This window comes from Ahaetulla prasina, chromosome 7, assembly GCF_028640845.1.
Source record: "Ahaetulla prasina isolate Xishuangbanna chromosome 7, ASM2864084v1, whole genome shotgun sequence".
NCBI classification, from domain to species: Eukaryota; Metazoa; Chordata; class Lepidosauria; order Squamata; family Colubridae; genus Ahaetulla; species Ahaetulla prasina.
This window is the reverse complement of record NC_080545.1, coordinates 61,817,190-61,842,931: the sequence shown is the minus strand read 5'-3', so window position 1 is coordinate 61,842,931 and position 25,742 is coordinate 61,817,190. Positions and strand designations below refer to the sequence as shown.

The window sequence follows — 25,742 nt, the reverse complement described above, 5'->3', positions numbered from 1 at the left end:
CAACAAATGAGAATAATTTGATGCAACAAAACACTAACTTGGAGATTATCTACTTCATTAGAACTGTCTTGTACAGATGTACAGATGTGACTAATTTCAGGAAATTAAATATTCGACGGAGATTCTTGCTTCTACTTCAAACATGCACTTACACTAACTACTTCATGCTACTTAAAATGTTCAATATCCAAGACACCACTTGCCTTCCAAAAATACGGGAGATCTTTTTCAACACAGAACGCCTTTCTTTACATAAAATAGCTCTATCCAAACTAAAACCGAAAATACGAAGGGCGACTTTCCCGATCAACCTATTTAAGGAAAGGTGACGTCCTGCTGCAAATTCTCTACTGCCCGCTACGCTCCTGAAGTTGGCCCGCACTATTTTTTAACCTCGATGGCCCCTGCCCTCTCGCACTCTCCAACCCACCTTCAACGCGCTTTTCTTTTTATTTTCCCCCTCGTCTACCTACTCCCCGCCCTCAGGCTTGCTGCACGGTTACCTGTGCACGAACACGGTTAACAGTGTTCGTGTGAACGGAAGGGGGCGACCCAGATGAAGCCCTTGGTTGGCGCCTCTCAGCCTTGAATTCAGCCCATCGCACTTGCCCCCAGGACGGGCGCTCGGGAACTAGCGAACACTTCCTCCTTCGCGAGCCGAATCGAGGAGCCAAAGGGCGAAAGGGGCGGGGTAAAGCAGAGGCGAGCCTTGGCCAAAGTTCCTCGGGGAAAGGTAGCTCGGAAGAAGCGGAGCAGATCACCGCCCGGCAGCCACGAGGCTCGAGCAAACAAAGCCGACGTCTCGTGCCCGAGCCACTACCTCACCGCCTTGGCTCAGCTCGCGCTTGGAAAAGGCAGCGACCGCTATGACAGACTTGCGAGCGCGCGCTTCCCGGCCGCTCGCGCCGCGTTCATCTCGCCACTCCCCCCCTCCCCTCGCTCCCCGCCTACATTGACTAGCAAGGTCCCCGAGAACAGAAGCGATGGCGGAAGGGGTGGGGGCGCGCATCGCCGAGCATGCGCTTGGACGTGGCGGTCCATCTCGGAGCGGCGGTGGCGAAGAATCTTCCCATAAAACTTCGAGTTGGCCGCTGGGCTGGAGTACGGTTGGGAGGGTTACCGTTTCAAGTGTTTTCACATTGTGGAGGTACTAAAGTGTGTGTGTGTGTTTAACTAAATGAGATTTATTTTTAGATAAAAGTTCACGGTGTGGGGAATGTAGGGAGCTTCCTTGGGAGGAAAAACTATTAGGAGATTAACACACTTCTTTAATTCAGTGCATTAATCCTGCATCAAGACATGTCTGAAGTCAAGCGGAGGAAAGGAAACATTTCCAAGCCAAACGAAGATGAACAAAAGAAAAAAGTAGTCAAGAGTACTAAATCCATGAGGATGGATCTGCAAAAAGCTTCAAGTTTGTTAGCTCTTGTTGCCAGTTTAGGGCTATCATGGTAAGCAAAATTAAAGAAAATCTGATACTGTACAATTCTGGTGAAATACTGTTCGCATGATCGCTAAGAATCAACTCTTGATGGCACATAATGAGTCAATGGGAAAAGATAACAGAAGTGTTATTTCTTGATTTTGGCTGGGTGGTCAGTTTTTTGAAACGGAAAACTGATGGCAGAAAAATGCCTAGAGCTCTACTGAGTCTGCCCTTTGAGATTTTGTGTTCTCTTTATTATTTTTATTTTTTTAATTTTTGTCATATAATGGACGTGTTTATCCCAAGAGTGTTTAAACCAGGGGTAAAATCCAGCAGGTTCTGGAAAACCGGTAGCGGAAATTTTGAGTAGTTCGGAGAACCGGCAAATATCATCTCTGGCTGGCCGCAGGAGTGGAGAGGGAATGGGGATTTTGCAGTATCCTACCCCTGGAGTGGGGTGGGAATCGAGATTTTGCAGTATCCTTCCCCTGCCATGTCCACCAAGCCACACCACGCCTACCAAGTGATGCCCACAGAACCGATAGTAAAAAAATTTGGATTTCACTATTGGTTTAAACTCAGTTACTGATGATTGGAACCACTACCTCTGTCTGCTGGAAGTTGGTTCCAAACTTCCACTACTCTTGCTGTAAAGTAACTTTCTAACATTACTTCTGAACTTCCCTCCTGTCAAATTGTGGTTATGCCCCCTATATTTTTTATTTTTGCTTAATGTTGAAAATACTGACTCTAAGAACCTTATTCACTCTTAATATATTTAAAAGTTTCAATCATGCTCCCCCTTCCTTCTGTCCTCCAAGCTGTACATACTGTATTTTAGTTTGTCCAATCTCTTCTGATATATTTATATACTCAATATATATATATTGTGATATATATATATAAGTCTTTGGTTATTCGGGTTTTATATATATATAAGGTAAAGGTTCCCCTCACAATATGTGCTAGTCATTGCCGACTCTAGGGGGCAGTGCTTATCTCTGTTTCAAAGCCGAAGAGCCAGCGCTGTCCGAAGACGTCTCCGTGGTCATGTGGCTGGCATGACTCAATGCCAAAGGACACGGAACGCTGTTACCTTCCCAACAAAGGTGGTCCCTATTTTTTCTACTTGCATTTTTTTATGTGCTTTCGAACTGCTAGGTTGGCAGAAGCTGGGACAAGTAACGTGAGCTCACCCCGTTACACGGCAGCACTAGGCGTTTTTCTATCTCGATGGCTTCTCTGATTATTCTGTTGTTAAAGTGTTCAGTTTTAGCGACCAGAACTATCGGCAAAAGAAAGACCAGAACTATCGCCAAAACTGAACACTTTAACAAGAGAATCATCAGAGAAGCCATCAAGATAGAAAAACACCCACACAGCATGAACAAACGAGATGATACCTCCCGCCTACCAGCCATTTGGAAACTCGCCCTTATTGACAAACGAGTCCTTAACACGAGGAATGACACCAGACCCACACTCACGAGGTCCACACAGGATGTCACCACCACACATCCACCCAGAAAGCAGACCCAAACCCACACTGATCAGGAAGCACGACCAAGGACCAGAAGCCAGACCGCAGCTGCAACATTAGCCATTTCAAACCCCTCCAATCCATACATGCAGCAGACTGACACCCACTACGAAGATGTAGCACGACCACGACCATGAAGCCAAACAGCAGCAGTGCAGCTCACCAGCTCAAATCCCCTGCAACTCAGACTAATCTGAGCACAACCAAGCCCCCACCCAAACAGGACACACCCCCAGCCAATCAGAGCGCAAAAAAACCCCATCCAATCAGAGCACAGCCAAGCTCCCACCCAATCAGTTCAAACCCCCACTAGCAGTTAAAAAGGAAGAAACAGTTGCAATCACACATTGCTCCCAGAAGCACGAAGCTGAAGCCTGAAGATGACGAATGAGACTTTGTCGAAACGTCGCCAAGACACTTCCAATTTTACGCGGGAGAAAACCCGAATAACCAAAGACCTATATATATATGTATACACACACACACACACACACACACACACACACACACACACACACACACACACACACTAGATTTAAGCTTAATGTTAACCGCTCCAATCTTGATTGCAGAAAATATGACTTCAGTAACAGAGTTGTTAATGCCTGGAATACACTACCTGACTCTGTGGTATCTACTCAAAATCCCCAAAAGTTTAACCAAAAACTGTCTACTATTGACCTCACCCCATTCCTAAGAGGTCTGTAAGGGGCGTGCATAAGAGCACAAGAGTGCCTACTGTTCCTGTCCTATTGTTTCCTTTCTTTATATTCAATTAATTTAGTTATTACATACTTATATTATATATTATATACTTATCTATTGTATAGTTATTTCATGCTTATACTCATATATACTGTGTGACTAAATTAATTTTGTCCCTCAGACCTTGCACCATTTTTGCTGCCAATCTCTGGACTCGCTCAGTCCATATCTTTTTTGGTGAGGTCTTCAGAACTTGAAACAGTATTCCAAATGGGGACTGATAAAGCCCCGTATGGTGGGGGAAAGACCTCCTTTTCCTGCTAGTGATCCCACTAGTGATGTATCCCAGAATTTTGTTTGCTTTCACAGCTGCCTGGCCACACTGTTTGCTCATTTTGCAGTCATCTGCTATGAGCATACCTAAATCCTTTTCTTTCGTTGTTCTGCCTAACACTGTACCCCCAATACTGTATTCTGCGGATAGTTCTTTTCCCCCAGCTCATGATCTTACAATTAGAGACACCGAACTGCAGTCTTACATTTTTGATCAATTTTCTAGTAATGCCATATAGTTTTTCATGTTACAAATACACCCAGGAATGTCAACTCTATTTCGTACCTTTCTATTATCAACAAAAAAATAATAATTTAGATTTAAATAACCTTTTCATAACATATTGATCTTCAATTTGTACTTATGTTAAATGTTACATTTATAATTCAATTATGAAATCAAGATGAAATGGCCTCCTTTCTTTAATTGCTTGGAAGTAAAAATTTAGTGATATATGTATAGAGGTAGGCTGGCCAAAGAGTTAAATAACCAGATAAACTGACATAGAAGTCAGTTATTTATGTCAAATTTCATAGCTGATCACTCTTCTTGAAAATAAGATTTAAATGTTAATTGAACAGCAGAAGCAGGTGTTAATAAAAACATTTGTACTTAATAATGACTGAATTAGTACACTTTCCTACAATTCTCTTTCTCTAGGCATCTCTGAAAACCTCCTCTTGTAGATTAATGCATGTATCTGTAGCAATTAGCAAATTATTGTTTATAATCAGCAGAAGCATTTCTGATTTGTGTAAAACCATCATAATTCCATTGAATTATGAATTATTTTTGTTGGATATTAGGGTATAAACAATTCCTTATATAGCCTTTTGTGCAGATGTGTTAAATTGTTACTGCAATTTATCCTAAAATTGGGGAAGCAACAGTTAATTTTTAAATGTTTTGTTGCTAAACATTTGATTTTTCTACATTTCGCAGGTTTCTTTTTCAACAGTCTGTTCAGCTGGCTGCTGTAGAAAAGAAATATCACATATTAAAGGAGGAAGCTATAAAATTTCAAGATATGGAAAATAAAATTAGCACAATCTCTGAAAAGGTAATAATTCAAATACCATAGATATTACTGTAAAACTTGGTATTTCTTACTATATGAAATCTACAAGAAACTTTGCATCAGATATTTACAGTCTTAAGAAAAATCTGTCAAACCATTAACTATTCACATCTAGGTTGAAAATTAAGTTTAAAATTCAAATCAGTCATTTGCTTGAAATCTAAATAGTGAAATATACCAAAGACTGTAATACTATGTATACCTACTTGGAAGTAAATGCCATTGGATTTAGTGGATCAAAGTAAGTGTACATAAAAATTGATTTACCTGCAATTCTATTCTAATTTAGAAATAACTTCCACTGAATTTAGATAGTGTCAATTTGAATCGGTAATATATTTATTAAATATATTTAATTTATATTTAACTTGCCTTTCATTAAAGTCACTGTACATAGCACTCACTCTTCCAATTTTTCCCACCAAGAGCACTGTGAACAGTTTACTACGCAATAATTTAAATCTGATTTAACGGCATGTTTAGAATGATCTAGTATCTGGAATTTTCAGTATGGTTTTAAGAATATTTTTTAGAAAATAATAAGTCAACTGATTAGAACCATGAATGCTTCCAAACGCAGCTGAGTTCTGCTCATTAGTTTTGTCTTTTGAAGTAATGTTTGTTTCAGGGAGTATTTGCCATAATCAAATATTATAAAATAAAAACAATATCTTTTATTTTTCTTTCTTCATGCTATTAAGTCTTTGTAGCCCTATTTGTTCTATTACTCTATCTGCCTTTCTGTACTTAACACTAACTTGTTTATTCTTTCATTATTTCTTTTAAATTAGTAATGATTTTTGCTTCGTATTTGTCTTGTTTCCATGTTTTAAATTATTTTGATTCTCCTCTGTCCTTTTGCAGTTTGCTTTTGGCATGCCATTCAAAAGTTCATAGTCAAATAAAATTTAAATACACTGTATTTACCTTGCAAACAATAAGTGAAGATGGACATTGTTTTGTGTTAAAAATGCAGTTTGCATCTTCAAGTGTCCTGCAGGAGGTTGCTTCATATGTTTCCATGATAACCAATTTTGAGCAAGAAATGTCTAATCTTCATAACTTCATAGAGAATAGTCAATGGGCATGTTCTAAAAAGTTTCAGACTCTTAGCAAAACCTTTCAAAAGGTGGTAGACTCCTGGAAGACGAGCACGTCTGAGATGGATACAAATACCAGCAATTTAAGATTGGATACCAAGATTTTACATAGTGAAATAATTTCCCAGATCAATACAATGGATCAGGGACTGAAAAAACTTTCTGAAAGACTGAAAGATCTAGAAGACAGTACAATAATGAATCTTAAAACATTAAATGAGCAAGAGGAAACTGAACTGCTAAGGATTGAACAGCAACTGCAGTTGGATAAAAACACAGCTGAATTATTAAAAGAAGAGCACAACAGTCTTTTGGTCAGAAGTAATGATCTGTACCAGAAACTTGTATTTTCTGAACACAAACTGCAGGAATGCAAGACCTATTTACCAGTAATCGAAAATGCTATTTATTCCATTCTTAGACTATCAAGTGAGCTTGATGCTGCAAAGATAAAAAAAGAAGACATGATCACAAAGGTAATCAGTGTAGAAAATGAAATAAAAAAAGCTACTACTGAAATAATGAACATGCAGAACACTCTTGAAGACATGCAATCTGAAGCTAGCTGAATAAAAAATGAAGAAGCATCTTAATACCACAGAATCAAGCATTAATGTTACAAGCAAAGCTTAAAGATTTTGCAAAAGTAGCAGAACAAGCCATCAGAGTTTGAACAGTATTGATATTGGCAGCTGTATAATCTTAATGTTTCTTTTATCATTTTTTTTTTGGAGACACATGTATACAAAGAAAATAAATATTAGAAGCTTCGTTAAAATTGTTAAAATTCATACCGAAAACATCTGATATATTTATTTATAGACATGTTGCAAATAATTTGATGATTATTAGGCTCATTATTTTGGTTATATGTTATTGAGTCAGTTTCGATCACAAAGATCTTCAGGATGATTTGTCATGAACTTGATTCTTCAGGACTTTCAATTGCCATTGTAGTCAAGCTCTTGCTGCAGGTTGCCCTTCCACCTATCTCAGCATTATAGATTTTTAAGAGATATAGATCTCTGCATATATCTTTGCAAAGATATAATCTTTGCATAAAATATCTAACAGTGGATAATTTTAGTATTGATATTTGTGCCTTGTGAGAGCTCTCGTAGAGATTTGGTGTATGATCCATTTGTTTTCCTCACTATCCATGGTATTCTCAAGAGTCTAATCTGACATCAAAATTCAAAAGTATCAGTACTGATTCTACACTACTTCAAATCCAGCTTTTGTTTCCCTAGAGCAGGGGGAAAATTGCCTGCATGATACATCCTGGCATTTGAGTATCTTTCCTAGGCCTTCATTACTGCCTTATTAAGTACTACAATATAGTGTGTTTGTATATGTATAAATAAAAATTCTGGTTTATTTATTGGTGATATAAAAGGCAGAAACTATCTATTACCTCAGTGTTTTCACAGTCACATTCTGACATTCTGACTTATTTTGATTTCTTTATAAATTAGTCATTTTTTCACTGTTCTTTTTATTATTAGAAAGAATCAGATTATTTGCAGATCATCCATATTTTCAGCCAGCAGAATATTGTCATCTGTTGTGTGCAGGTTGTTGGTGTTTCATAAGCTCATCCAGATGGTGGCTTCTTGTGCTATGTACAAATTACACATGAGGACCAGGATGATTCCCATTTTCTTAAGTCTAATTTGGTGAAAGAATGCAAAATGATTTGATAGGATCAATAAAGTATTTGAAATTTTACCATTTCCTAACATGCTTGAATTTAATAGCTTATTATAATATCAGTTGACAACTCTGACATGTTGAAAAAGTTGAGGATGACACTTATTTTGATGGGAGGGAAAAGACTAGGAAAAGAGGAGGGGGAATCCTACAAGGCAGATTACAAACCTCTTTTGTATGTTGCCAAAGAAAAGTGTAGGTAGTCCTCAAGTTACGATGGCAATGGGGACCAGAATTTGTTTTGAAATGCTGCAGTGATAAAGTGTGACATCACATGACCATACTACTTAGCAACAGCAATCCCGGTAGGCCCTGTTGCTTGTTAACTGCTATCAGTCGTTAGCCAAGACATTCCAAGCTTGGTCCCTCTCAGTCCTAAGCCTAGATAACATAAGAGACTACCTCGTCTTGAATTTCCCATACCTGCTTATCTCCCCTAATCTTTTCCCCTTTTGGCTGTCAGCCTAGTTACTGGCTGCTCCTGCCACCCACTGCTGCCTGCCAATCTGTGTGCCATCACTGTACCATCTGGGCCCTTTTTCACACTGCTGCACCAGTGCCACCAGGGCTTCTTTGCTCCCTATCAGGGCTGCCATCCGTGCCTTATTCAGTATCTCCATTTGTGCACCAACCAGGGCCTTTTTTCAGAAAAGTACCCATCTAGAAGGGTCCTTTCACAAGTCTCTCAAAATAAGCAGAGATGTGAAAGGAGGATCCTTCTACCTGGATTTTTGGTTTTTTGCAAAATAAGGCCTGGTTATGTGAACTGACGCCCAGAGCAGGTGCAGAGACGCTGGGCAAGGTGTAAGAGGAGCCCCAACAGCACTGCTGTGAAAGAGGGTGGCATGAAAAAGATCCCAGCTAGTACAGTGATACTGTACTGTGTAGTGGGTACATGTGGGCAGAGATGGTGGTGGCGGCAGCTGGCAATGTGTGCTTAAAATGCAGTTCTAAATGCCAACGGGCCTGAATTTTGTTCATGTGACTGTAGGTGCAATGCAATAATCAGAACTTCAGTAATGTTGTATGTCATTTTGTTCAATGCCATAATTCCAAATGGTTGCTGAATGGGTGGACTTCCAGCAAGGACTACCTGTACATGGAAGTATTTATGTATTATAAGTCAAGTTTGATTCTATGATACAGATGAGACAGCTGTGTAAGTAACCAGTCTGATGTAATAGATAAGGAATTATGATAGAGACTAGGAAAACCAAGATTGAGGTAGCATGGTAGTTCACAGCTTGACCTTGGTCCAATCATTTTCTTACCCCAAAATAAATCACAGGGTTAACAGTGGGAAAAAATAGCTGGAAGAAATGCTAAGTATATTATTATTAAGCTTTTTATATGTGTATTTTAATTTTATGCTTTTTTAAAATTAAACACTTATCTCACTCTCAATCCAGTAAAGTTGAAAAAAGATGCCAATATTATTGCTTTTATGCTGGTCTATGGCACAGTGATATTTGCTGGAAATCACATGAAGAATGTTTAACAACGGCCAATGGGGGCTTCTCGTAACTTAAACAGAAACCACTATATCCAAGTTCTATAATGTCAGCATAAAAGGCTCACAAACCTTATCCTTTATTTAATAAACTAAGGAAAATAGCTAAGAATATTCTCCTTTTCCTTTACGACAGCTTTCTGATAAAACTGGAAAATTTTAAATTACCTTTCATTGCAGAGAATCTGAACATTTTAAATTTCAATATAATATTATCAGACTTTTTACTTTTTAGTGTGAGATGGTACCAAGTTTGACAAAACAACTGGAAGATCTTAATGTAATTCCTCAGATGAAGCATCTGCAAAAGGAGATTAGCATCATGCAGATAAGATCCAGTCGGTTAATTCAAGAAGAGGAGGAGCTCCAGCAAAATTTAACATCTCTTTCTGATGCAGTTGCTAAACATGAGGAAAAAACTAAGGGCATCTCTGTAAAAATTGCAGATGTGAAGACTGACATTAGACGCATTTCAGGTCTTCAAACAGATATATCCTTATTAATAAAGAATCTAGAAATTCTAGAAGACAAAGTAAATAAAGTTGAAAAGGCCATAATACAGAATATAGGGGATCTTCTCACTAGTAGCATTGACAGGACTACAAAGCTACAAAATATTGCATCTGAAAATACCAGAGAAGTAAAGCACATTAAGGCAAAATCACTTGAGTTGAAAGCCGACTCTACCAAGCAATTCAATAAACTTTTAGAATTGGAAAGTGATAGAGCTAAAGTTCGGACAACAGTAGCCTTTGCAAATGAGTTAAAACCTAAAGTCCACAATTTAAAGAATGATTTGGCACATTTGCTACTCGTGTTAGATGAATTAACATTGCGAATAGGAAGACTACTTGGGGATCTATTGGAAAGCCAAAAGGAACTTGCTCTCCTGAATAAAAAGCTATCTAATTTAACTTCAGTTCAGACTCAAATTGAGTGACAACTATTTCAAATAGGAACACATCTAAGAACATTTTCATTCTAACAAATCAGAGTACCTTGTTCTAAAAGTTGCATGTTAAATCATAAAATTTAAAAAAATCTGCATATAGCAAATTGAATTTTCAAACAGGCAATTTTGTTTTGATGAATAAATTACATTCTTCAAGTGAAATTACAAGTTTTAAATTATTAGTGAAAATGCAATGATCCTTTTCACACTGGTGAAAATCTTGATAAAATTTAGGTTTGCATGTTTCTGCAAAACATTCCCAGCATTGTAAAAAAAAAATAACAAACCAATATTGGAGAATTTCTGACACGATTCAGGTTTTAGTAGTTAAGACAAAATCATTTTAAAACATTTTCATATTAAATTTTTCTTCTGTGCCTCCTGTAATTTATTAACATGAGATGGGCATAATTTATGATATGGTAAGATGCTTTTTAACCAACCTCAACAAAGAATGTTGTAGACTACTACTAAGCCTCAGCCCATTTGGAACCGGGCCATGCGAGCGCAGCTTCATTTGCCCAAGCAGGGGGTATTTGTGCTTGCGTGCAATGCTCCATTTATGCAAGTAGTATACATGCCTGCAACTCACACAGAACCATCCCTTTCTGCCCTGGCCACCAAGCCAGAAAGTTGGGTACTGACTTAAGAAATGTATTATTATTTATGGTTTCCAAAATTCATCTATTTACTTCTGAAAACTTAGTAACTTTTCTTTAATTCTGAACTTCAGAATCAATTTTAAATATTCTAATTTCAAATATTTTACTAGTAGATGACTGTGTATAGCTACATAGGATTCAAACTGATTGCTTGAGGTAGGTCTAACCTGGAAGCAGATGTATTTATAACATACATTTGCAATTTTTATTCTTACTCTATTAATTTGCTTGTGACAGCCTTAATGGTATAGGATATTTCCCGGCCTAATGTAGTCTTTTTCCTTAGCAGTTTCTCTGGTTAAAATATTTTGTTCCATTGCACCATTGATAGTATACATGATTATGATTACCCATTTAGATCAGGTTCGAAAACCATTTAATTCATATTAGAACAAATTATTACATAAAAATGTAAAATTAAAATATGTGCACTTTTCCTTTCCTTTCAGATTTAGAAACGTTAAAGGTAGAACTTAGTAAATAAAAGACTGTTTTCATAAATATGTTGTTTCTCTTTATTAGGATGACACTATTTTCTCCTGTCAGACTTAAAACTATGAAACAAAGTCTTTCTAGTTATTCTTTATTTTGACCACCAATGACAGCACGAGCCAAGCATGTTTCATTGTCCTATACTGCCATGAGAAGTTTCACAATGTTTCATTATCAGCCATTCAGTCCATCATTCATCTACTCAGTAAGACCAAGCTTTTTCTTCAAGGAATCTGGCATCTCAGGTGGAGGTGGACGAGGAAGCTTGAAATAAACTTTCACAGAGTCATAGATAAACCACTGTAGTGCTGTCAAGGTACCAATCATAATGATACGGGCAAACAGACCCTTCCATACTCCTGATGAGAAAGACACCAGTGTTAGTAACCAAAAACATTCATTTCCTTTTAAAAAATCTTTTATTTTGATACTTACCTGTGAATCCCAGCCTCTTCAGTACTGCCAGAGCTGAACTGCCTTTTTCTTTGTTCAACACAGATACCACAGAATCAGCAGGATGTGAGACAATGGCACAGAAGATACCAGCTGAAAAGAATTAATTTTCAATTTTTTTGTTAGTGCATTATTACAGGTAGCCCTCAGGTTATGACAGCAGTTGGGATCAGAATTGCCACTGCTATATAATGTCATAAAGTGCAATGTCATATGACTGCATTGCTTAGTAATGGCAATCCCAACAGTCCTGGATTCTGTTGCCACCACACAACCACACAACTGCACAGGTATTAGCCAAGAGGAGGAATATTGTGATGTTTGGACAGGCTGGTGAGAGCCACAGGTACTACTGGAGAATACAGGTGGGTGGGAACTGGGGAACAATGGAGGGCTGGCATGAGCAGATTGAAAGATGTGGATGCAGCCAGATGCTAAGGAGTACTGGTTGGGGGTTGCAGACAGGTTTACCCTATTGAGTACAACATTTCTGGGATCTTTCACTTGTATTCCATAGTAAGGCTCCTTGGGAGGGTGAGAATGGCTTCCAGAAACAACTTGTAACCTTCCCTGCCAGCTTCCCCTTTGACTTTGCTTGTGGAAAGCTGGAAAGGAACGATCACATGACAACAGCTTGTTCCAATGTCTTAATCACAATATTGCCACAGCCTGTTACAAGTTCCCTGTATTCAATGGATATGTGTAAGTGGTGCAATAGAAGCTTTATATTAAGATTAAATTTCCCTGTAACTGCAACAAATATTCATCCTAAATTATTAGCCATTAGCCAAACTGAAAATTAGCACATTCTGTTGTATCATATTGAAAAAAGCTGGTCTATTGCAACTACTACCACCATTTTTTAAAAAGTTGAGTAATGTTCCTTACCAATATAGCCTGCTATAAATGTAACAACGAGCTGTTCTCCTTTTGAACATTCACTTCTTGGTTTGGGAACAACATATTTGTAAAGAGCTTCCACAGTTCTTTCAAAGCAGGCAAACTTCATCATTGTGTATGGAATCTGCCTCATCCACAGTGGAGCAACTCCTTTGTAGAAACTGCGGAATAATCAGAAATTAGGAAATTTTCTTGAGCTTTTATTAAAGGGAATCACACAAAAAAACACACCACAATTCACTTCTGTTATCTTACAATTAAACTCCTAAGAGAAGAGGTGTAAATTTAGATATGGATACGTTTGCATTCAGAATTAAAAAGGACAGCAACCAGCAATCAATTCAAAGACATTAGGTACAGTGAGTAAAATCATGCCAAAGGTGGTAAAATTCTAGTTTTAGTAGTCTGCTGCATGTCAAATACCATTCAGGAGCTCCATAAAATTAAAATTAGATGATATTAATTTTTAGAAAGGTAGAAAAATGGATATAGATGCCTTTCCTGGCTTTAATTGAAAAAACAATTTAGCTGCCTTTTATAAATGTCCACACTCCAGCCAAATTCTGATAGGAGAAAATGACATACAGTACAGCCATTTCTATCAGAATATAAGTGACTAGAATGAAGGTATATTCTTCTTACATGCCAATGACTCAAGCATCTTTGACTGTGCAACGGTAAAGTTGCTGATCCCTCTTAGCTGGAACTACTCATGACAAAATCTATAAGCAGAACTCAGCAAAGAGATATCAAACAAAGATGGATCTAAGGAAGCATGTCGGCTCATGCTGTTTTTTTAAAGAAATGTTGCAGTACAATCTGAACATGTCCTTAATTTGCCTCTGTAAGAGATTTAATAACACACATAAAATGAACCTCTGCAGGAAATTTCAAATACTTACGCCCAAATACCTTCTTCTGCATACATTTTGGGGACTGCTTGCCTCAATGTATTAGCATATCCAGGCTGTGTCTGAATGCGAACCTTAGCAGCTTCCATTGGAGCCAGAGCAATATCGGCAAAGAACTCTGCACTGGCAGATGCAGCTAAATACAATGATGTACGCCACAAATATGAGTTTTCCTAAAACATAGGAAATCAGAAAGTCATAAAACTTCTACTGAACATATCAGAAGAAAATGAAGTTAAGCTAAAAAGTGCAAGAGCTTACCTCTCCCAATATGTTGCCATACAGGATTTTGAAAACTTCATAAAAACCAAATTTGCAAAGTCCTTGCATGGAATAGCCAATAAAAGTTGGAGCCCATCCCTTTCCCAAACCACGAACACCATCTTCTTTGAGAGTGACTGAAAATCCATTGAAGATACTCTTATATTTCTGAGGATCCACCTAAACAAGTTTTTAAAAGTTAAAATAAACAATATTATACATAATTGCTTGTTGAATGACCATTTGTTTACCAACTGAAGTTATGACAATACTGAATGAGGGGTACTTACAACAGATCCACTTAGTTGTGGTCGTTGCAGTGTCCCTGAGTCACATGATTGCCATCTGTGACCTTTACTACTGGCTTTCAAAAAGCAAAGTCAATGGAGAAGCTAGCAGGAGGTTGCAAATGGTTGACGTATGACTGTGGGATGCTACAACTGCAAGATTTGCCTAAAGACAGCAACTGGGACTGCCAAAACTTTGTTCAGTCACTTGTCACACTTTACAACCACGTTTAGCGACAGAGTTGCTTTCAATTATCAATATTAAGAGATATCGTTTACATAGTTTAAATGTGTACATATACATACCACATAAATGATAGAAGCCTCATTAAAGAGCAGTTAGAATCTGTATTCAAGTGGCTAACAGACTAGAATGAAGAGGAAAATCAAGCAGCAATGTTTAGTTGCAAGATAAATTTAAGAGTCATTAGGAAAGTAAAAGCTCTGTTGAAATAGAGAAAAAGGAAAAAAACTATGTGAAAAGTATTAACAGAAAGTAGTTTCCATGTGAAGAATATTAGCAGAAGGTAAGTTTTGATGCTGCTAAAATATATGAAATATAAATTTTAAATAAGCAATTTTAACTTGTGTCCTAATTGTTTTATCACCATGCTGCAATACCATCTAGTTGTTCAAACAGTGGACAACACTATGTTAGTTTGCAAGGTAATTTCCAGATTCGAGATCCTCGTTTATATATAATGTAAGCTTGCTTGAGATAAAATATACTGGCCAAAACTGACCAATATTCTTAGTATGAGTAGAGAATGATGAATGTCGTCAGGGTAACTATGTTAACTAAAAAACATTATCTGCCTAAAGACTAGACTAGTTTATGTGAAAATCTCACTTAATCAAAACTATTACCAGTATTGATGGATAATATTTATAAGCCTATGTTCGGTGGAAGACTGCAATTTGGAATGCAAAAGGCTATGGTAAAGAGAGTCAATTTCTTTCATTAAATTAATGAAATGTGTATGAAATTTCTGTGTATGAAATTAGAAGACATCTTAATGAAAGTAATTTGGTATTACTGAACTAACACATCCATGAAAGTAAAGTTATGTTTTATGCATTAAAAAGTTAATTTCTATATTATCTAGAGTATTGAAGTATACATGAAAATATTTTATTAACTGGTTGATAGCTGCATATTACATTCTACTGAATGATAATAAAATAACCAGGAACGTATTTTGGGGAAAAACTGACAACATTCTGAATAAATGCAATCTGTGGAATTTATCACATGACATGACTGGATCGGTAGGAACAACATAAGATAGCACAGAAAACTGACCATTCCATTTTAAGACCCAGGAATGACTGGAAATAGTGATTATTTGGTGAGCCTCTGATTAGAAACAGATCTAATCTTTTATTCTTTTAAGGAAAATCTTCATTCAAAAACTATACATATACTTGTATTACTGAAAAAATATAGTATTTTTTAATAGAAATAGTGTTAAAAGAGCAAAATAGATATGGATGGAGTAGACGCTAAGAGAAAAACATCATTCCTGATATTTAGGAAAACTGCATAAATTTTTAAATGCCATAAAACAATTAAAATTTCTTAGCAGTTATTCTTGATTTACCTAAATATGATAAAAAGTTAACTGTTCAATAATCCTAGAATATTTTATTAATAAAACATAGTATTGTTTAGATATTTAGTCTCTCTGTTCCTACCTTCCTACCTCATGCCGCCCTCTACTGACTTGTTCCATTTCACTTTCCTCTTACTTTCTGGCTTTTCTGACTTCAGTATAAGCAGGATTACATTTTCTGCAATATGTGTTTGGTCACAAAGTAGTAAAAAAGATTCCTCAAGATATTTAGCTGCTTTAGAAAAACATAACAGTTGAATTAAATTCTGTGAAATTAAATTCTTGCAAGATTTCTAAGCAGCTGTAGTTATCATTTAATACAGGGATGTCAAACGCAAGGTCCGTGGGGCCGACCTGGAAACAGCAAAGAACCAGCCCATGATGCCTCTGCCGGGGAAAACAGAGCTCGGGAGGGCCACAAATGGCCCTTCCGAGCTCAGTTTTCACTGGCAGAGGATTGCAGGACATTGCAGCCGAAAACAGAGCTCCTAAGAGCTGCGGGTGGCTCTCCTAAGCTATTTTTACTGGTAGAGGGTTGCAGGAGGCTGTCAGTCAAAAATGGAACTTGCGAGAGCTGCAGGTTGTCTTCCCAAGCCCCGTTTTTGCTCTCAGAGGGTTGCAGGAGGCCGTCGCAGTTGAAAATGGAGGTTTTGCTGGCAGAGTACTAGGGCCAACGAAGGCGCCCAACATGAATGATGTTGAGCTGGCCATGCCCCCCTGGCTACCCACCCCACCCAGAGGTCAAACTGATGCGGCCCTCAATGAAATCATATTTGACACCCCTGATTTAATGTAATATTATACAACCACATCATTGATATTGATTCATGATTTTATGAACTAAAATTTATCCTAATTTCAGCATTGGTATGATTATTATGGAATTCATCTTTCTTGCTACCTCAAAATTGGCAAGTATGGATGCAAGATTTATTCAAATTTTGATGCTCCCAGTTCCAATCAACTCTGGGCAGCTCAGAAATATTATTTTCACAAGGAAGATGATTATCCTTTAAACTGCATTTCAGTTACAGCTGCAGTGTTTAACTTGAAAGCATATATCCACACAATGAAGTGATAAAGTTTCAACTATTTTTGACCTATCAGGAACTAATAGGAAATATTACTATTTCATCTTTTCAAAAATCACATATTGCAAATTTGATTCAGTTCACAATATTATGACAAATATTTTTAATGCACAGTATGTTTAAAATGACGTATGTAATTGATTAATATTATTTTATATTTTAGTATGCCTTAATTACATTTATCAGACTTAAAAGAAATAGAAGTGTCCTGATGGAATTCAGTATCTTATTCCAAAAGTTAACATTCTAAAATTTGGCAATATACAAACCTGAATGCGACATTTCACTAAATCCAAAGGTACGACTGCTGTATGTGTCAGACCACAACTTAATATTCCACCAAAGCCACAGAGAGCATAAAACTTGAGAGATCCATATTCACAACTATATTCTTCTGTAGTAAAGAAAAGACACACCATGCTATTAAGGAAATCACATGCAAGGCTGAAACTTCAGTGAAATACATTTTCATTAGATTAGTAAGATCTCACACTTTAGCATGCTATATAATTCATTTCATCTGACATGCAAATCCAACCTGAATTCGGCATTTAACAAGATCTAAGGGAACCAATGCTGTATGTGTAGTACCACAACTAATAATTCCACCAAAGCCACAAAGAATGAAGAATCTGCCAGAGCCATATGCACAGCTATATTGTTCTGCTTAAAAAGAGAAATAAAAAGTTTTCAAGGAAAATGATCAAATAATTTCAATAAGTGAATACAACTTAAAATACAGCCATAACTATCATTCATGAAAAAATAATTATCCATTTATTTTAATGCAATACTTTTCTGTTGTATTCCCCATACCAGAAAATACTAAGATTAGGACAATATCCAATTAGATTAATCTTAGATTAAATTAAAATCCAATTAGATTAAACATAAAATGAGGTATTTGTTTCATATTTAAAACAGCCTTGCAGATCTTGAGATCTAATTCTGTTGTAAGATCTTAGCATTTTTCCCTCATTTTTAAATATACCTATACATATTCATAGGTACTTGGAGCATCAAGTGAACAACTCTTATCTCTGCAATTATTTGACTATAGCCTGATTATTTATTCAATAGTATTGTTCAGAAAGTTCTGAGTTACATGCAATAGTGACCCACTGAATATCTATAACGTAGCCCAGGGGTGTCAAACTCGTAGCGTCACATTGGGTGTCATGTGATGTATCACGACTTTCCCCTTTGCTAAACGGGGGGGGGGGAGGGAGCATGTGACACATCTGGGCTGCGAGTTTTTGACACCCAAGACGTAGACTATCTGATTAAAATTAATCTGGTCAACAGCCAGATTAATAAGTAGCCATAAGTAATATTCCCTCATCCTGAAAGGGAATAGTATAATAGGTATGTATGAAATGTTATGCAGAAGCAGCAACAGGTTGCTGTAGTGATAAAGATGCTGCACTGATGCTGAAGAGATCCAAGTTGAAGTCCGCTCTCAGCTACAGACATTTACTCATGATTTGTGGCCTTTCATTCTCTCCCAACCAACCTATCTACAAAGTCATTGTGGGGAGAAATGGGAAAAGGTACCATGTATATAATGTGAATTCTTGAATAAAAAACAAGATACAAATAAATTTGTTTCACAATAAAAAAAATAGTATAAAATACAAAGTAGAATGAATAAGATGCAGTTTTTCTTGTCCTGCTTCTTAAAACATGTTATAAGGAGGAGGGCTGCAGAGAAAAGAGTAATGCAAGGGGGGACATAACTGACTTCAACTAATAGATCTACAGGACAGTCTTAAAACATGTTTCTCTTTAGGCTGAATATTTTTTAATCTCAAAGGATGAATCTTTATTCTCAATCAAGAGGCATATAATTCATGGATATGTAAACCAAAAGAGAGAGCACTGTAGAAGGTGGTATGGACTGTGAAAGTTCTATAAACCAAGTTAGAATTCAAACTAGCACTGCTATGAACATTCACTATGACAAGCCACCAATAAGATTATTTTACATTACTTTTTATGCAGCATGTATATTTTTAAAAAGTATAAATGCCGACTGAAACGAATGCCTCATGCATCTGACAACAGTTCTACAAGTCTTTAAAAGTCACATGAGGGTAGCTAAAAGATTCAATAGGTTTGCTTTAAGAATAAGATGGGTGACCTTTGAAATTTAATAATCTAATGCTGTAATCTTTAGTGTAAATGAAACTTGCCATTTGCTAAAATAAGCATTTTAAAATATTACTGTAGTGCTTTAATAATTTAATACAATGTTTTCCCGAAAATAAGACCCTGTCTTATATTTGTTTGAACCCTGAAATAAACGCTTGGCCTTATTGCCATGCGCTCAAAAGCCCGATTAGGCTTATTATCGAGGATGTCTTATTTTGAGGGAAACAGGGTACATATTTGCTCTCATAAAACTTATATATTATGAACAAATATAGCACTTTTTCAACCCCTCCTGACAACTCAATATTATTTTTTTATCATTATTATTATCAATGTCATTGTGACCTTCAAAATCACATTCTTAGCATTAGGAAACCTACACTAACTAATTACAGTAGAAACAAATCATTTTGTTCCACTTATTATTATTATTTTTGAGTAACATCCTTTGAAATTATGAAACCGCATAATTTCCTGAAGAATTAAAACAGGTCACTCTCAAGGTCGCAGATCAATGGTTCTAAACTAGGATCGGGACCCTAAATGATCCACCCAGGCCTTCAGCATCAGAAAGGCAAAGCAACTGGATTTAAATTAGGTTTCACAAATTGATCAAAGGCTCGGTGACCTTACTTGGCCTCAAGGAGATTGCACATGGATTCCCCTACTAACACAGTGCCACCTGAAGAATTAGGCGGACGAAGGAGGCTGAAACCCTTCCAAGGAAGGAATTGCCCTTCCCACTCACGCCTTACCTTCTGAGGAAGCGGCTGCCAGGCTCCGACGAGTGCAGGAGGCCTCTTCCGATTCAGTCAGGCGCTTCCTCGGGCCGCAGCTGTTCTGGTGCAACTCGAGCTGAGGAGCGTGGAATGGATTAAGCCGCACAAGCGGCGCGATAGTCGAAAACATGGCGGCAGGAAACTTCAAATGAAAAAATATATACACAGTATTTAGCAGCAAATCTCCTGCAGAACACTCACCCTGGCTCACCTATGGACAAACTCTCACTCGCCACAGTGAGATGAAACATGAGAAATATAAGGCCCCCTCAGCACTTTACCTCCTAAAATGGCGGAACACCCGTAACTGCCCGGCCTCCACCCCGACGGCCGACTCTTCTAAAAGGCCGAAAATCAACCTTCCTCAATGACTTTGTCCCTCTCTGACGCAACGGGCGGGGCAACCGCCCGGCAACTCGCGCTTGCGATTGGGCAAGCAAGGAATATACGTCATTTCCCTGTCTCAAGAATTCCTCCTCCCATTTTGCTTTCGGTTCATCCCGCCCTGAGTTGCATTCGACGTCATTTAGAATTTGACCCAGCCTTACAAAAGGTCGGTTGGCCCTCGTGTCTCGGGGTTGGTCAGTCCTCTCCTGACGCCTGTCACAAACTCACTTCCTCTACCGCTCCGCCAGTACCAATAACCTCCGTCAGGGACAAAGTCATTGGGAGGGTGGGGAAGATGGGGAAACTGTTCCTCCAGCGGCGTCGAATTCCGTTCCTTCGCACCGGAAGATGTGCCCGAAGAAGGTGGAACCAAAATTGAGGCGGAGCAGAGAAAGTGATGCAAAATTTCCAGGACAACACAGTTTACGTCGGGGAAATCCCTGAGCGCCGCGGTACCACCGAGAATGCAGGTAACCGCGGCTCTCAGGATCACAAAAGCTGGAAAATTTGTCGGATCGAGCAAACTGATGTACCACGGCACGTTTACAAAGAGCCGTACATCTGTTAAAAAAATATGGATACAGCGAATTAAAGTTATAGACTGTAAAGTCACTACAATAACTCTAGTATCAGATACAGTATTTTCATTTATGACCCCAGAACATTGTGTCAGCCTTTATCTCACATATAGGACTAATATAGGCATACATATACACTGTACACATACACCCCACATTTTGTATATTGTGTTATGTATGTACATACCAACTTTACAATTTGTGTTTGTGTACATAGCGCTCATGGTGGCATGGATACAATTGTGTGTTTTCCTTCTAAGTACAGTACCTTGATAATAGGATAAACTTAAGTCAATGAAATTCGTTTATGTGACTAGAACTCATCTTTTGGGTTCAAATTTTGAACACTGATCTCTTCATATCTTTGCAAAATGTACCTTTTTCTTCAAATTGCTTTGAACATCAAACTGACAATTCTTTAAGTGGATTGTACAATAAAATCATTTTATATGCTCAATCATTATTCATGCAAAGATATATGATGAAAATAAATGGAATATTTAGTGAATTATTTGCATTAAAATAGCAGAATGTACAGTGTGTTGATTGGGAACATAGCTACATATATTTTCATATGCCGGCAATGTCTTGTTGAAAACTCAGATAAATTCCAGTGACTATTAGACTGAATAATCTGAACATTGATACAACAAAGAACAAGGTACTTATATTTGGTAAAGAAAATGGGGTGAATATTACAAGTTATACATAATTTTTAAAAACTGTAGAGCAAGCCAGTGAATTTTGTAAACAGTGAACCTTGCTTATAAAACAAAGAAAAATTGGGACATATTAAAATGCAAAATGCTTGCAGGATAAAGATAGCATGTGGTATATTATAATGTTGAAAAAAATGTCTAAGTGTTTCTGTCTACTTTGTTAAATCAAAGTAACAAGTGTGTCGAGTCACTGGGAATTGGGTAGCATATAAATGTAATATAATAATCAAAATAGTCTGGATAGTCAATATGTCAGTACCTAGACATATCAGAATAGAAGAGAAAGAATTGAAGAAAATCACAAAATACAAAGATCTACAAATAGAATGACTGTTGCAAAAGAAAGCAAAGATAGAATCATGATAGGTATGCAATCCCAAAACATCTGGAGAATCACTTGAACACCATCAGCATTCACAAAAATCCCCAGCAGTCAATTGCAAAAGATAGCTTTGCTTGGAATAACTTATATCCTGCAACAATACCTTTAACACCTTTTTAGATCTTGGGAGGACTTGATAGGTAGATAAAAATACCAGATCCAGTCTAAACATCTGGTCCTTTGGGAGGCCTTGAATTACTAAATGTTCACATCTTACTGTGAATGTGATTTTAGATTACCCACACATAATAATATAAATCAAATGCCATGGTAAAATAGTCAAGAATAAATGAATGCTGATTTATGCTGATTTGAGCATAGTGATGAAACAACTGTATAAATGAAATACGTTGTGGTTTGGTTGAACAGAAATGATTGAATTGCAAAATAAATATTGAAATGAAAGGGTACATGAGTTCCAAATATTGCAGAAAAACTCATGACTAGGTGAAATCTAGAAATGTTTAGGTACTGTAAAGTACAAAAGCAATGCATGGAGTTGTGTATAGATTTCAAGGAACTATATTTTGAAGGTAGAAAGATAGACAGGTAGAGTAAATGATAAACTACATTGCTGTAAACTATTTGGATGCATTTCCTAGATTTAAATACATTTGCACATGTCTTTTGTGTTACATCTCTACTAAACACTGACTATAAAATATTAACTTCAATAGTAGCCAAAGACTGAAGAATTTTTTGAAGGAGTTCATGCAGTCTGACCAAAAGGCTTTCTACCCAAAAGGCAGATAACAATATGAGAACAATATTAGACACATTGGAATATTATGAAACGCATAGTGAAAAACAATTGGCACTGTTGTTTTTAGATGCTTAAAAGGCATTTGATAACGTGAAAATTATGTTACAACAATTAAGATATATGGACTTTGGAGATAAATTTATAAATATGTTTAAGGCAATATATACAAAGCAGATAAAATCTCTTGATTGATTTATGTGAACATAGAATATGGTAATATCCATAATGTTTCCAACTACCGTGCAGGCATTTATGAATCCAACGTTTTGAAAATGTATTGAAAGATCATCTCAGTCACTGCAGCCTTAATGATTATGTGGACTCTAATTGTCATGCAGAATTCCATGTCTGTAGCTCAGACTGCAGTACCAGGCCTATCTTGGACAGTTCTACATGACATCCAGCTTAATGGAATGCAGTAGCATTTGCTATGTTGGGCAAAGAACTGCTTGATAGTTCTTATCTTTCAGTTTAAATTAGACTAGCCTGTTTTACTTCTTAACACGCTTTATCTTCGCTTTTATATTTGCAGTTGCCAAATAGCTAGTAAAACAAAGATTCATATAAAATTAAACCGCAACAGGAATTTTCAAGGCATTATCTGCAAGCAGGAGGCCGGATCAAGTGTGAACAGTTGTCTAGGAAAAGTTTGAGAATTCCACTCTTCCATCTTTGGGGTTCAGATGGATTCTAGTTACGTACTTGCATCTTTATGATAGCATTACTCCCTTTTGAGGTCTACAGATATTCAGATATATGTGACTCTTCTTAGCAGCTTACATAAATAATTCTATTGCCAGGTTTAACATCGGTTTATATAACTTCTCTTAAGGTTTTCAGTAGAATATGTTGTATCAGCTATTTTAATAAATTGCAGTTTCAATAAACTACAGAAGGTTGAAGAGCTAGTTTGTGTTAAATAATGCTAATATTATTGAGTGAAAGATTTGCTAAATTTGAAATCGTTGTTACATGATATGGGGAAAAATGGAACTCTATGAAAGGATACCTAAATGTGATAGTCATACATGTTCCTACAATTCAGTCCAACCAACTTTGCATGAAGGTATGAAAGTAAGCCTCTCTTTATTTTACTCTTGAAATCTTTACAAGGAAAAATATTAGCACTGCCAAACAAGAAAATGTTTTAATTATCTGAAAGGCAGCATGTATATACCTGAATTATCTTTATTCTTACTTTGCAAGACTTGAAAATGATTGCCTTATCACCTTTTGAAAAAAATAAATGGCTGTTTACTGGCCATTTATTACATCATCATCACATACATTACATCAAGTCTAATTCCATGGCTGTTGAAATTACAGTATATGTCATTAACACACTTTCTTCACAATACAAAAGTTCAATGTTTTGATTTCATAGTAAATAGTCTGCAAATATTCTGAAACAAATATTTTATGCTAAATAAGTCCCATTGACAGTATAGATATTCAGGATCTCAGGTTCAAATTATACATATATTCTTCCTATATGTATTGTAATAACTAAGTAAAAGCCCATTTCTCAGTGGGAGAGTAAGTTAGCATCTGTGCATTCTGAAAATAAGACCCCGTCTTATATTTTTTTGAACCCTGAAATAAGCGCTTGGCCTTATGTGCTCAAAAGCCCAATTATCAGGGGTTATTTTGGGGGAAACGGTAGTTCACAAAACTTTCTAGATTAGGAACTTAGCAATGATTTGAAATATTTTAGGTGTATTATATTCAGTACTTCAAGATTGAAAAATATGATTTATATGTGGAATATTGAATTCTGTTTAAGAAAGCATAACATTGTTTTGATACTACAAAAATTAAAGTTGCATAGTTTTCCAATTATTCACAGAAGAAATGGAGATTTTTTGAAGCAAGTGCGCAGTTTCTTGATTTTAAAAGGGAAAATTATGCAGTTATTTGGCAAAATACCATCTTAATCAGTAGTTTCTATTTTTTTATGCAGGGGAAATCTCTTGAATAGGCTATGCTCATCTCTGCATGGAAAGATGATTTTTGAAAACTGAATTAAAATTACTTAAATGCTTCAGATCTATGACTGCTATGGAAAACAATGAGCTTGTATAGATCTAGTTGATATATTTTTGAAACTACAAAGCAGAACAATCCCAACTGAAACCCAAATGTTTTCATTCTTTGGCAATGTAGACAAAGAAAGAATTATTCCCACAAGTCTGTTCAATTACTGAAAGATGTTAAGGATAAGAAACAGGAACCTGCTAATCAAATACTAAATAAAAACAACACTGTTGCTCAGTTTTGGAAAAGCTATACAGATTTAAAAACAATTAAACTCAATTTCATTGACAGCCGCATCAGGGTTATGTTTGACCTCGGGGGTAGGGGGATAGGTTGGGTATTGCCAGCTTGACATCACTCATGCCAGGGGCACCTGTGGTGGCCTGGGCGGGCTGGGGCGATTGTCTTCAGCAGAGAAAGATGAGACCAGAGAGAGTGGCCCTCCCATGCTTCGTTTTCGCTGGCAGAGGCACTGTGGGCCAGTCCTTTGCTGTTTCCAGGGTGGCTCTGTGGGCCAGATCTAAATACCCCACAGACAGGATTCAGCCCTTGGGCCTTGAGTGTGACACCCCTGTTCATATCCAAGATTATCAAATTCTAGTAAGAACCAATAGGACATAAAGAAAATGTTCCTTAAACCATCAACTCAGTACCCTAAGCCTTACCGAGAACTTTTTTGCAGTTCTAGATAAATCAGTACTAATACCTACATTTGTGCAGCTTCAAAATGATGGGAAAGTCTCAAAAGAATGGCAAGTCCACAAAAATAGTTCCATTAGCAGATTAAATGCTAATATTCCCAGTTGTCTCATAGTACTCAGATGTTTTGGACCAGCATCAACAATCACTGTAAAGACTGGAAATAGTTTTGTAAAGTTCTATTGCACATTGAATATTATTTATCAAGTTTGTACGTCCTCTGCC

The 25,742-nt window shown here is 36.9% G+C and overlaps 3 protein-coding genes and 1 non-coding gene across 9 annotated transcripts in view; 1 reads left to right on the top strand and 3 right to left on the bottom strand.

The window, feature by feature from the left end:
- The window catches only part of APAF1 (apoptotic peptidase activating factor 1), a 61,723-nt gene extending 61,081 nt beyond the window's left edge, over positions 1–642 (bottom strand). Inside the window, exon 1 of the mRNA XM_058190588.1 lies at positions 504–642. The gene's annotated coding sequence lies outside the window, so the exon portion shown is untranslated. The remainder of the gene's footprint in view (positions 1–503) is intronic.
- Positions 643–975: 333 nt separating this feature from the next.
- IKBIP (IKBKB interacting protein) lies at positions 976–11,498 on the top strand. Of its 4 annotated transcripts, none has more exons than XM_058190609.1 (4): positions 976–1,147; positions 1,278–1,451; positions 4,948–5,065; positions 9,639–11,498. In XM_058190609.1, exons 1-4 carry the CDS (start codon positions 984–986, stop codon positions 10,341–10,343), a joined length of 1,161 nt encoding a protein of 386 aa, XP_058046592.1. In that variant the 5' UTR covers positions 976–983; the 3' UTR covers positions 10,344–11,498. The 4 variants fall into 4 exon arrangements, with proteins under 4 accessions (XP_058046592.1, XP_058046593.1, XP_058046594.1 ...); XM_058190610.1 differs by lacking the exon at positions 9,639–11,498 and adding an exon at positions 6,060–7,682; XM_058190611.1 differs by lacking the exon at positions 1,278–1,451.
- A 20-nt stretch (positions 11,499–11,518) lies between these two features.
- SLC25A3 (solute carrier family 25 member 3) lies at positions 11,519–20,395 on the bottom strand. 3 transcript variants are annotated; one of them, XM_058190614.1, is made up of 8 exons: positions 20,237–20,395; positions 19,932–20,097; positions 17,564–17,691; positions 14,035–14,214; positions 13,765–13,946; positions 12,851–13,023; positions 11,945–12,055; positions 11,519–11,868 (listed from the first exon to the last, which is right to left on the bottom strand). In XM_058190614.1, the coding sequence occupies exons 2-8, from the start codon at positions 20,083–20,085 to the stop codon at positions 11,708–11,710; spliced, it is 1,089 nt and encodes a 362-aa protein (XP_058046597.1). In that variant the 5' UTR covers positions 20,086–20,097; positions 20,237–20,395; the 3' UTR covers positions 11,519–11,707. The 3 variants fall into 3 exon arrangements, with proteins under 3 accessions (XP_058046597.1, XP_058046600.1, XP_058046598.1); XM_058190617.1 differs by having other exon boundaries at positions 17,564–17,688; XM_058190615.1 differs by lacking the exon at positions 17,564–17,691 and adding an exon at positions 17,295–17,419.
- LOC131202731 (small nucleolar RNA SNORA53) lies at positions 13,403–13,642 on the bottom strand. Its single transcript, XR_009156212.1, has one exon. It is a non-coding gene; the product is annotated as a small nucleolar RNA SNORA53 (small nucleolar RNA).
- Positions 20,396–25,742: the final 5,347 nt, after the last annotated feature.

Bases quoted from the DNA above. Each gene is read 5' to 3' on its own strand.
- IKBIP (XM_058190609.1), top strand. From the start codon at position 984: ATGGCGGAAGGGGTGGGGGCGCGCATCGCCGAGCATGCGCTTGGACGT. The intron at 1,148-1,277 runs GTACTAAAGTGT...TCTTTAATTCAG, and splicing joins AGTGTTTTCACATTGTGGAG to TGCATTAATCCTGCATCAAG. The intron at 5,066-9,638 runs GTAATAATTCAA...TTTACTTTTTAG, and splicing joins TTAGCACAATCTCTGAAAAG to TGTGAGATGGTACCAAGTTT.
- SLC25A3 (XM_058190614.1), bottom strand. From the start codon at position 20,085: ATGTTTTCGACTATCGCGCCGCTTGTGCGGCTTAATCCATTCCACGCT. The intron at 12,056-12,850 runs GTAAGGAACATT...AATTCTTTTCAG, and splicing joins ATTTATAGCAGGCTATATTG to CTGGTATCTTCTGTGCCATT. The intron at 11,869-11,944 runs GTAAGTATCAAA...CTTTCTCATCAG, and splicing joins GAAGAGGCTGGGATTCACAG to GAGTATGGAAGGGTCTGTTT.